General features: G+C 36.4%; 1 protein-coding gene across 1 annotated transcript in view; it reads right to left on the bottom strand.

Moving 5' to 3' along the window:
• Positions 1-13,040, bottom strand: part of THEMIS (thymocyte selection associated) — a 160,061-nt gene that overhangs the window by 16,444 nt on the left and 130,577 nt on the right. The window contains exon 5 of the mRNA XM_060030534.1: positions 1,133-1,286. Within this exon, the coding sequence (XP_059886517.1) occupies positions 1,133-1,286 (154 nt within the window). The remainder of the gene's footprint in view (positions 1-1,132; positions 1,287-13,040) is intronic.

Below are 13,040 nucleotides of genomic sequence, written 5' to 3'. Positions count from 1 at the left end.
CTTTGATCTCAGCAATTGTATTATCTGGTACCTTTTAGGATCCATAATCTTAAGGAAAAAATAGTTTCCAATGAATTAATAATAGCCTGAGACTCAACACAGTGCAGTAATTTTCACTGCAGTAGCTGTTTCTTGTATAGTCACACTTGGTTAGTATTTGAAATTTGGAGGAATTGCAATGTGCATGGTTTTCAAAGCCCTTTACAGAATTTCATTTTTATCATTCAGAAAGAGTCAATGAAAAGGTAATAAGAAAAGCTCTATGGGATATTTTTATAGGAGTGTCAGAAGCCAGTAAGTTAACTACATGAAAGAACCCAAATTGTACAGTTTCAGCAGAAACACTTCAGAGACTTTATATGTAGTATTTTAACTTTTACATGCCCTGGGAGGAAAAAAGAGTGCTGGCTACAAAATCAAATAAGGAGGGGAAAAGAAAAAATCATATGCTTAAGAATAATTACAGTTTCAACTTATCTACAAATGAAATGTGAAGTTTTAAAGATAAAGTATAATGATATTGAGCTTCTTTGGTGTGTTTAAAATATTGCCAAGAAAGAAAATTCTCATTTCCCGTGCTAACTCATCCAAGATTTCCACAATATGGAAGTTAGTCTGGGTAGCTTAATTGAATGATATCAACTTCTCCACAAGTCCATTTTCTCTTGTTTTGCTTTTAGTAGAGATGAAAAATATCAGATCGCCATCTCTATAAACTGAACTATTATAATTCAGGTCTGCATTAGGTCACTCATCTGACACTTTTAAAATTAAAAGCATCTCAATTATTTTGACCTCTTCTCAAGCCATTAAACCTTCTTGTTAATTTCAGCAAACATTTACACATATTATTGTCATGATAATAAAAGCAATATTAAAATAGAACACTTCCTTGGCCATGAAAACCATAAATGAGAAGAAAAATCTAATAACAGCAAACAATGAACAGACCTATCATCAATATGAGTGCTTAATACTATGCTTCACTTAAAACTAAATTTCAGTGAGATTCGCAGGTCAGGTCCATCACTTTGACTAAGTCACATAGTCCAAATAAAATGGCAGTAAGAAGCTGTACATTGTGCATCTGTCATAAAGGCAGTTAAAACCAATATCATGTGGCTTAACAGACCTGTGGTTGCACTGGTGCCTGCTACTGCAGTTTTCCCAGTCTTTCTCTTCTCTTTCTCCAGATCAGCCAAATCATTTTGACAACCAACTGGTACTTTGGAATCCAGGCCAGCTTGACTTGAGTGCAGTTTCTTGGATCTGTCTACATGGAGACTCTGAAATGACATAGGCCGGGTGATTGATTTCACAAGTAAATTATCAGTCCAAACTAAATGTTTCCCAGAGGTAGGACAAGGATAAACATTTATCATGTGGCAAGTTATTTCTGTATATCTGAAACAGAACATTCTATATGTCAGAGTGAGTTACAGATTATATCTTCATCAACCTATTTTGGTAATCTAGGTGTTGAATTTTTTAGGCAATCTTAGTGACTAAAGTAAGAAGTCATCTCAGACATAGAATATCATCTTCAGAGGCCATTTGTGTATATTACTTTCTTCTTGTGGAGCTTATAAAATATTTTTATTTACAACTTTTTCACTCAGTTTTTATTCTTATAGTTTAGTAATCCACCATTTCATTACATATTACATAATTATTTATTATATAATGAACAGGATTCATTTTGTATTATCTGTACCTTTTATATTATAAAACTAATCATAATATTTACTTTAAAATAACCCACAATTTTACCAGCGTTATCCAAATTTGATAAAGCTCCTCTAGTCAATTTTAGAATGATAATTCATCCTAACAATGAATTATTAAGGCAAAACATCAATGGACTCTAAAACACATCTCACATATAAGAAATGTCATAGTGTTTGATGTAGTACTGACATATTGTATTCTTCAAAAGAATCATCATATAGGAGCAAACACTAAAGACGTAAAAAGGAAATTGAACTTTCAGCACATTGCTTCATAGCGAAATTCAGAATAGAAGTTTTTCAGTTTGAATCTGATTACAAAATATTCAGATTCATAGAGTCAAAAGTAGCCAGTGAATTTTGGCCATCCACACTAGCCATTTTGGTTCACTGAAGGATAGCATAATGAACAACTTTCCTTAAGTTTCTCTTATAGACTGTGTACAGCATTAAATTCATTAAATATTCATTAAAAGCTTGAATCAAAGGCTTTTAAAGCTTGGAAAGAGCCAATAAGGAAATTAGGGTCCAGAATGATCAAACAATTTACCCAAATTAACAGAATGAACAGTGCCACGCCTCAGGGATATGTCTCCCATCCCTTAGTCCAGTGCTCTTCCCATCACTCTGTGATCCATTTGTTCATTTATTCATTCAATGTGGTGGACCAGTTGCATCCATGGCCCCAATTCTTCACTTCTCTCTGTATACATGTCCTTTCTGTGTAATCTTGCAGTACCCTCCTACTGTGACTTTTGACTTGTTCATGTGACTTTTTCTGGACCAACGGAATATTGACACATGTGACACAGAGAGTTGAAAGATGCTTGCATAATTGGTTTTGCTCATTCTTGCCCTTCCCCTGTGCCATGAGAACATGCCTAGACTAGTCTTCTGGAGGTTGAGCAGGACAGAAAACAGAATCATGTTACCCTAGTCATCCAAGCTAAGACAACCAACAGCCAGAAGAGACTCAGGTATTTGGGCAAACCCAACCCAGATCAGCTAAAACTAATTCAGGTCAGCTGAACCCCAGAGCCTCATGAAAAATGTGTTTTTTACTGGGTGCCTCTAAGTTTTTCTGGTGAGTATGCAGCATTGCGTGGTGATAGATAACTGGCACATCCAACAATCATTTATATATAGTATCCCAGATACTAGGAGTATTGTGAGAATATAAATATAAATATAACTTAGTCTCTAAATTGTTCAACTACAATTTCTTAAACTGTTTAAGCAGAGAATTAAGAGTGTGGTAAGTCATTTGTAGATAATTCTCAAATTCCTTCTTAAATGACAAAAGATGGAATCCTGATGGTACTACCAGGGACAACTCAAAAGATCAGTTTGAATGTTGATATTAACTAGAACTAACCCACTACACTTGTTTACATTTGACTCATCCACAGCCCACAGAAAGCTAAGTCCATCACTTGATATGAATTTTTAAATTTATTGTCAAGCATGTACTACCACATAGCTTTGAAAAAAAATACTTTTCCTGAGTTTGAATTAGATACTTTGGAAAAAGTATTATTATTTCAAGTTATTAGATGAGTATTAAATCATAGTTTCTCAATACTGAGCAATAAACTAGATTAAAGAAGGAATGTAGCTTCCTGCTTTTTCATACCAAATTCAATTGATGATATTAAGTGAGGAATTGAATGATATTAAGTGAGGAATTGAAATGTTAGAAAAAGTTCATGCAAATTATGTAATTTATAGTATATCCCAGACTTCAGAGAAGAAACGCAGAATTTAAATAAAATTGTTAAACCTGAAAGCTTAACATGAAAGGTTGAGGAGAGAAAATGAACTCTTGGTCAGAATGGATCAAGTATTGCAAAGGCCTGGTGCTTCTTGGTGCAAACCTCTGGCAGGTTGGACATTTTATTTTATTTTTTTTCTCTCCTTTTTTTTTTTTTTCTTTTTAACATGTTTATTGGAGTAAAATTGCTTTACAATGGTGTGTTAGTTTCTGCTTTATAACAAAGTGAATCAGCTATACATATACATATATCCCCATATCTCCTCCCTCTTGTGTCTCCCTCCCACCCTCCCTATCCCACCCCTCTAGGTGGACACAAAGGACCGAACTGATCTCCCTGTGCTATGTGGCTGCTTCCCACTAGCTATTTTACATTTGGTAGTGTATATATGTCCATGCCACTCTCTCACTTTGTCCCAGCTTACTCTTCCCCCTCCCCGTGTCCTCATCTCCATTCTCTATGCCTGTGTCTTTATTCCTGTCCTGCACCTAGGGTCTTCAGAACCATTTTTGGTTTTAGATTCCATATATATGTGTTAGCATATGGTATTTGTTTTTCTCTTTCTGACTTACTTCACTCTGTATGACAGACTCTAGGCCCATCCACCTCACTACAAATAACTCAATTTCGTTTCTTTTCATGGCAGAGTAATATTCCATTGTATATATGTGCCACATCTTCTTTATCCATTCATCTGTCAATGGACACTTAGGTTGCTTCCATGAGGTTGGACATTTTATAATATTAGCATTTAATGCTAATATTAGCCTATTAGCATTTCAACAATTAAAAATCCCACTTTGCTAGAGGTAGTCCCCACATTTTGGTCTCCTCTAGTGAAGCTCTGTCAGGCTTTCCAGGCTCTTCTTTGCTTTAGTTATTACAGCCAAGCTCCTGTTCCCAGGCCCCAGTGAAGCAGTCATCTCTTAAGCTACTAACCCTGACACGTTTTCTAATCCTTATTTCCTTAGCCCTTCCCTCCAGGTCCCTGAGTCTTCAAACCATCTCCAGGTATTGATTTTCTGCTACAATAAAATTCCCATAATGCTCCATTTTTTACTGCCAATTGCTCTCCACTGAGCACCAGTTCCCCGCCCCACCCCATCTCCCACTCTGCCCCCATCTCTCTCTCCCTCTCTTCTCTTCTCTCCTATCTCTCAGATTCTTCCACTGTGCCTTTGGAAATTTCACCGCATACTTAACTTTCTTTCAGAACATTTCCTCTACCTTCCAACCTTGACTAAAATTCCACTCTCCATTGAGGACAGCACTTCTGTAGCAAATGAAGATGGCTGCTTATTCCTCAACACCCTAGATACCCTCAGGCTGATGATACTCTGGCACCTAGTGCTGTCCATTGCATCCTTAACTCCTTTCAAAAAATCCCTGCTGCTTTGACATTCTTGCCATCTAGCTATGCACTATCTCCTTTATTGTTGGTATCATTTACCTACTAATCTCTAGTCACAATTCATCCTTCATAAAAAGACTGGATTATTGTTTTCTCTTCTAGCCCCATGATCCTGAATGATGTTCACATCTACACAAACATTCCATTCAACACCTTGACTGGATCTCCTTATTACAAATGAACTTTTCATTTCTCTACCTTAGCCTTTCACGCCCAGAGTCAAGTCTGAAACCTGACATAACCTGAATATTTTCCACTTTCAAAATCACTAAATGTCCTCCTCTCTCACCTAATCTCCTGTCCTCAAGTAGAGTGTCTCTCTCTCTCTACTACAGCGAATGCTCTCACTTCCTAGAGTGCTTTCACCAAGACTATACTTGGATCTCATTAGGACCTCAGATCCACTAGTGTTCTAGAATCTTTCCTTATTTTTCTCTACATAGCATCCATCCTAGTTCTAAAACTTAAGTCTGGTTTGTAATCTGTCAGACTTTACCTTTTTCCCATCAGCAGTATATGCTGTGTCTAGTCACCTCCCTATGCTTGGCTTCTGACCAATCATTCTTAGTCTTTTTTGCTGGTTCAACCTCCTTTACCTAAACATTGACTGTAAAAGTTTCTCAAGGTTTTGTTACTGACCCAGCTTTCTTTTTACCACCCCTAGGTAATCCCAACAATCACGTGGCTTAATTTACCATCTACTGTGTATGTTTATGATTCCAGGGGTGGGTGGGGAGAGATGTATGAAATGGGATGAGGCAGGGGTTTGTATGCCATGACAAGCACTCTGGACTCCAATTCTAATGTCCTTTAGCTCTACAATCCCACCCCTCTCCCCTCCTGTCTTGTGGCTCAGCTATTTCATTTGCCTAGAACATTGTTCACTAACTCTTCTTCCTTAATTTTACTAAGTCCGGGGCTCCTACAAGTTTCTCCTCAGCAATTTTCACAAATGCAATTAAATAATACCTGGTTTAATGTTCAGTGTCTATCTTCTGATTAAAATAGAAATCCACTGAAAATAAAGACTATGTCTTTCCTATTCACCATTCTTAGTCCTTATTTCAGCATTTAAATATAGTAAATATTAAATAGCTATATATTAAATGAATGAAGAAATGCATGAATAATATACAGACTTAATTTTTATGACTTTTAAAGAAAAAGAGGCCAGCTTATCAATGACCAATACATAGTCACATGTTCACATGTTAGGAGTGATAGCCACTCACTCCTAACAGTAAAACTTATTATATAGTTGAAAGGCACACACATTTTTATCTTCTTTTATCCATTAAAAAAACACATCACAAATTCCATGCTTTTAAATGAACTCATTGCTGCAATCATTGCAAACACTATGGTTATGTAACATCCCATACATATGTCTGATTCAAGTTAGACTGGTCACTATCTATGGAAATTATAAATCAAATAATGGTGATGCCAGGGAAAGCGAGAACTTAAGAACAGAGTGTGTATACACATATTCCTGAGGCATGAGATTGTGGCCTGATAATAATAGAAGCAATAAAACCCTCTGTCAGGCACTGCTGCAGTGATGTCAAGCTTTCAACCTGAAGATCAAGTCCACAGAAAAATGAGAAAAATAAGATGTGTGTAAAGAATAGAGAGGAACACAGATAAATTTGAACTGGCAGGCCTCGGACCTTTGTGACCACTCTATAGTACTTGAAAAATAGATCCTGTTCATTTTGTGTAATTTCCATTTAACTTGTCATTAGAAATGAGTCATTAACATCCTGTCTGCTAATATAAAATGACTATTAAATTATTTTTCATGTTATTCTTGGCTTGGAGTTTGAGTACGGCTTTTAGTGTTCCTGCTGAAAGCAATGATCCAATTACAAGGTACTGGATATTTTCCTCATGTACAAAGAAAGGAACAAATAAACACTGCCCCAAAAAAGTCAACCCAGATGTCTATGAAAAACATTGAAAGATTTTTTCAAATCTATCTTTCATCTCATACCTCAGGCCATGTTGTTGGGTAAAAATTACCCTTTTCCAAACAATTTATTGAGATTCCCAGTTCATGATTACATTCACTTTGTGTCTTTTCTCCCCAAGGGCAAATAAGGTTTGCTTTTCAAACTTAGAAAGCCATATAGGGACTTTCTTGGCCCAGGGACTAAACATCATCCTCATTTAAAACAACATGAAGTATCCCAGATAATGTACTTTACCTTTTACTTTACAAAAAGTCAATCACTCTCCTAACAGACTAAAAAAAGTGACCTCCTTCTCTGCTTATATAAACAACTGCTCCTTTCCACTGCCTGTACTTTTTCATTTCAGAGTAGTGAACTCAAGGGATAGCTGAGAAGAAATTTCAAATGATATTCAGGAAAAAATTTCTCATGAACTTTCTTCCTCAGAATTAAATTCTACTTAAGACAAAAACAATAGTAACAATAATTCAGAGCCTATACATTAAAATAAAGGATCAAAATCCAACCACAAGAAATACAGGTTTGCTGTGCACAATCAAATTATCATTCCGGGAGAACATGTAATCCTCTATATAGTCTTTCTAATGTGTGTGTGTGTGCATGTGTGTGCACGCATGTGTGCGTTTGCATGTGTTTTCTGTTTTGTTTGTTATATGGTTGAATCACCATAAATAATTTAGAAGGTTATCAAGTGGTTTAGGAAAAGGAATAAATTCTCATTGTGCACTATACAGATTCAATTAAATGGAGACAAATGTTTGGGTTTTTTTCCTGAGGAAAATATTTAAACAAGCAAGACTATAAACTGCAGAGTAATCTAAAATGGATCAATCCATATAAATAGTCCTCTCTTTCAGACAATAATCTGAGGTTTCACACAATTATCCATGTATACAAATTAACTGTCTTTTCTGCAAACAAAACATTCTTCATACCAACTGAAAGAGACTGCTTTTGAGCTTCTTCCGCCCAGTTCCAAAGACAAGCCACCTTTGACACCGTTCCTGTCCCTTCTAGCCTTAGGTTGTTTGCGGGCAGTGGGTGGGAGGGCATGGGGGTTGCCCAGGCCTGTAGTAGGCAGGCCTCATTTCTTCAGCCCATCAGAAGCCCATCTCCACCTTTCCCATTCCCAGAGCTTCAGGCTGTGGTCTTCCTGGGTGAGACCCTTTGCTGGCATCACTTACGCTCCTCAGCCAGGGCTCTTCCCCCCTCAACCATGCACACCTTCTTCTTCCGTTGGGATCACACTGGCCAGGCTCTGAGCTGGCGACTGACTGGGGGCCTCAGCAACAGTCCCAGGTGCATGCATGCGGCTTGACACTTAGATGCTCTTGCACCTAATTGTGATTACCAGGTGGGACCAAGCCCCCTTTTTCCAGCCTGCTGCATGTATCATCAGAAGCTCAGACATTTAAAAGAGTTGGCTTGCCCTTTCCTTTGGGTCAGAGAAGAGACAATTGGCCCACGGAAAAGAAAGATGCCTGTATCAGCTTCCCTAGTTGCCCTGATAAGAGATGAGAATCTTCCATCTCTGCCCTTCAAGGACCTCCTCTTCCTGATGGACTTCCTGGGACCAGATCCAAAGAAGACTATCCCTTTTGGAACTGTGATTAGAGATCTTATCACCCATCATACATCACAGATTATACGATGTTTTCTGGGAAAGAAGCCCTTCATTTACTATTAAGCCTACTTTAAACCTTTAAGCCTACTTTCAAAGACCTGTTTCCAGAACATATTATGTACTAAAGGAAGATATTATAACTACTCACATATTTCAGTTGCACCGTTCTCTCTTTGCTGAAAACTGGCAACTAGACAATTTGACATCTAGAAGTCCCACCATCCTGATGTGATGTTGATTTGGCCACTGCCTTGGGAAAAATCAAATCCTAGCTTCAAATGCAAGAAGAACTCAATATAATCACACACCTTGATTGAAAGAAATTTAAGAATTTTCCTCCAGACTCTCAGGGCAGAGAACCTCTTTACACTGTTCTGTAAAGCTCAATTCAATCTACTTCTTGCCACTCTAATATTCTATGAATTTAGCCAAAGATGAAATGGACACTTGAGGTAAATGCTTAACCAACATATCTTTATTTTAAAATAAGGTCAGAAGAGACAGCTAACCTATACATTTGTTATTCTTAAGGAAATAAATGAGAAGTCTGGCTGCCCTCAATGATGTTTGCCTCATTAGATAATGGACAAGTGTGCAAAACCGTGTGCTATTTTAGAGCTGCTGTGACAAGTGCATCCCCTACAAAATACCAAGGTTGCCTTACTTATAGCGTTGCTGTTATGAACACTGGAATAGCTCTTTGTGTATAAATAAATTTTCTTCTTTTTCTTTATTTTGCCCTCCTGAAAATTTTAAAAGTATTAATTCACATGGTTATTATTTATAACTTTCATGGCTCCTATCTTAATTGGAAAATCTTAACTCTTAGACTCTGTAAGGGTAATTTGTAGCCAAAGGGCAGGAAAATTAATCTTAATTTGAATTGGAGAACAGAAATTCCAGCAACATAAATTATGTGACACACTTTTTTTTGTTTAGATTAGTTTTTGGTGAAATTAGTTTTGAATCAGTAGACATATGAATAGCATTTGAAAAATGTCCAGCAGAGCAATGCTTGCTGCAGATGGCAGATGGGAACTGCAGTGTACCATATAATAGTTCTGTGTCTATAAAAAGAATTCTAAATTCATTTCTTAAAAATTACATTTGAAATCTTTTTAACCTTCTGGGTGTTAGAACACAGACTTTCACATGAGTCTTTGAAAGGCATCCATCCTGGCAACCTGATTTAAAGCATTGCTATACTATTATTTGAGCTAGCAACAATTTTGTTGAGTACAATTTACTATTTCTTCAGCTATTTGCATTATATGAAATGTTAAATGGCATTCTTGCCATCAAAGTGTTGCTAAAATGTAAAAATCCCCTGCTATCGTGAACAAGAGACCAACACAGGATGTAGTCCTCGAAGGCTGCTTCCCACCTCCTCACCTCAAGCCTGGCAACATTCCTTTGAAACCCTTTCCCATGAAGGCTGCCTTTCTGACCTCTTTCTACTCACACACCCTACTCCCCAACCCCTTTATAAAGCATTGTCTGGCACCATCATCCAACAACTTCTCTAAATTTCTACACAATCCTGGCATGACCCTTCCATCATCTCCAGGATCCTCTCCCACTTTGCTCACAATGCCCTCTTCGGCTCCTGTCCTGCTCTTTGCCATCCCTCTACCAGCATGACGTCAGAGGACTTTCATGCTCACACCTCTGTGGAACTTTATTTTCTACTCTTTTTTAACCTCTTGTAAGTACAGTCAGAACTTGGACTTCATTGTTCCTCAGAATTTCTCCATCATCAAGATCTTGAGTTCTAGCACTCTCTTCTGTGCTCACACTTGCTTAGTTAGCCCTGTTCTTTCCTCTCAGTCTTCAAGTCACTTCACTCTATCAGCCTCCTCCTTGCCTCACTTGTTTTCCTACCCAAGGGGTCCTTAGAACCCACATGTTAATAGTTTTCTCACTGTGGTGTGAGATTCTCATTTTCCATTCCACTCTCTTTGCCAATCCCTAATAGTCACTTTCTGTTCTCTCACTCACAAAGAGGTAGCTCATTGCTGGTTTAAAAAAAAAAGTCTTATAATTTTCCTATTTGTCTCTGACGTAAGTTCATGTTGCCTGGTGACATCGGGTCCTCAGTGTTGCTCAGTAATCTGAGGATCTCTGCTTCAGTTCCTTGTGAGGCATCCATAGATGACGTTCCAAAATCTTTTCCTCCTTTATCAAGCTCACAGTTGCAACCTGGCATTCCTCAATCATAGGACGTTATGTAATCACTTAATTTATTGATATCATGGCCATCTGAAATCAATTTCCACAGCTTTCTTGTCTTTTCTTAGAAAGTCACTTAATCTCTTCTTCTTTCTGACTTACAAAGCATCCTGCCCTCTTTATAAAGTAAGTGCCTCTTCCTCTGACTGTGACCCTTTCTCTCCCACTTTGCCCTTGACTCAATTACTCTGCCCACTTCTACTGTATTCTCTGACTCTGCCTCTCCATTTCTTCATTCATTTTCTGCCAAACTTTAGTGAGACTGATCTATTCTTACTGCTCCTTTTCCTTCCCTCCCACTTACGTATTAACTGGTATTTACTGCATGGAATCTGGTTTCTGTTCCTACCACTTGATTTAAAATATTTTCACCAATAACTTTCTAATCATCAGTCATAAATCCCATGGCCTTTATTCAGACCTCGTGGTTCCTGAGCTTTCGGCTGCACATAACTGTTAACCACCTCACATTTTTTTAAATACGTTTTCCCCTCAGTCTCCAGAAACACTGTACTCTCTTGGATCCTCGTTCACTCATCTCTTTCTCCACCTTTTCTCTTTCCTACCAGCCTCTAAATCAGTGATCTCTAAACCATTCTGATCACGTGTTCATAACAAAAAAAATTTAAGTATAAAACATAAATTTGATGCATGTGCCAATACATAAAAGTACATATAGTTATGTGTATTTACTCTACCAATTCATCATATGCATTATAAAACTCAAAGTAGAAACTTTAAAAATAATAAAGTTGAAATAAAAATATTTTAAGCAAAATTTTATTTCATTTATTAATAATACTGAGAAAAATGATTGAATAGTTTTCATTATTTTCTAAATCTTGGTTTAACACTTTGTGTTATAGCAATTCAATTGTTTCCTTCACAATCCAGTTGATTTATAAACTGAGTTTAAATGGTTAAACTGAGTATAAACCACAGAAAATGATGCTTCACAAAAATACATGGATCCGAATGGGAAAAGTACATTGTTAATCGCTCTCACTAACTCATGAGGCATATTTTTCAACAATGTCTACTAATTTTGCAAAGATAATGTTGAAGTTAGCTAGTAACACCCTATCTTCCCTAATGTACAACTGTTTTTTAAAAACTAAACAGATTTGAGTTGATAGTTAATTAATATTTTAACTACTGTGTTCAAAACCCACTGAAATTCTTTGGAAGAATTAGTAAATGGTTAAAAATTTTGTTTCTAAGTTTTTAAAGTTTGTAGGATGAGAGGTTTTATATGTTGCACATTGTTTTCAGGAATGAAAGCACATAGCATTCAGAAATATTTCAAAACAATACATTTTTAAAATCTTCATTATAGATGATTCTTTTATGACAGTTATTTTTTGTCCTTTTAATTGAAGGGCCAGCTCAATTGTGAACGTGTGTGTGTATTCCTCTAGGTTACAGATTACCGACAGGCACTTGGAGTCATGGATTAGGTAGGTGAATTTGAACACTTGACTTTTGTAAAATAAATCTTAATACTAATAATCTTCAATTTTGGAAAAAATAATTTGTCATAATTTATAAATCTTTATATGGCACAAGAGAATGTCATAATCATTCCCCACCTCACAAAGTTTAATGAGGATACTACTATATTTTTTACTTTTGTTTCTATAAATTAACCATATTCAAAACATCCTGCAGGACTTTGTAAACTTTTGGCTACAGTTTCTTTGCTATAGTAACTTGCGTATAATGACACTGGGAATGCATTTCATATGTGGATTCATCACTCTAATCTTCCTGTAGGATCACTTTTAAAACTTCTAGACAAGGCAGCTCCTCTATCAACTAGTTGGACTTTGTTCACCCATAAATCAATGCTTTCACTAAAGAAATTATTACGGTATAGAATCATGGCTTCTCCAATGCATCAAAAAATACTTTATGGGTTTTATTACTGAAGCACTATCTAGCAAATATAATAAACATGCATGTCAGGAAAAAACTGAACTCTCTTGCAACTTTATAGAAAATCTCCCTCACTGAGTCATTTGTTTGTACAAATAATAATAATAGCTAACATTTATTTTGTGCTTACTAAGTGTCAGGCACTATTCTATGCCTGTTACATGTATTAGCATATTGAAATCTTCAGCATTTTTTGTCTATACATCTTCTAAGAGTATTTTCATAAAATGAAATGGTTTTAATTTGTCACCATATTGCTTCTTTGTATTACATTAGTCATTTTTAGGAAGAACTAGTTTACACAATAATATGTAATTCTTTTCTTTACTACTATTGGAAAAACTCAAAAGAGTTAATATTAGTTTTAGT

This window comes from Delphinus delphis, chromosome 14 (assembly GCF_949987515.2).
Source record: "Delphinus delphis chromosome 14, mDelDel1.2, whole genome shotgun sequence".
NCBI lineage: Eukaryota > Metazoa > Chordata > Mammalia > Artiodactyla > Delphinidae > Delphinus > Delphinus delphis.
The sequence above is the reverse complement of the archived record's forward strand: the minus strand, read 5'-3'. Positions and strand labels throughout refer to the sequence as shown.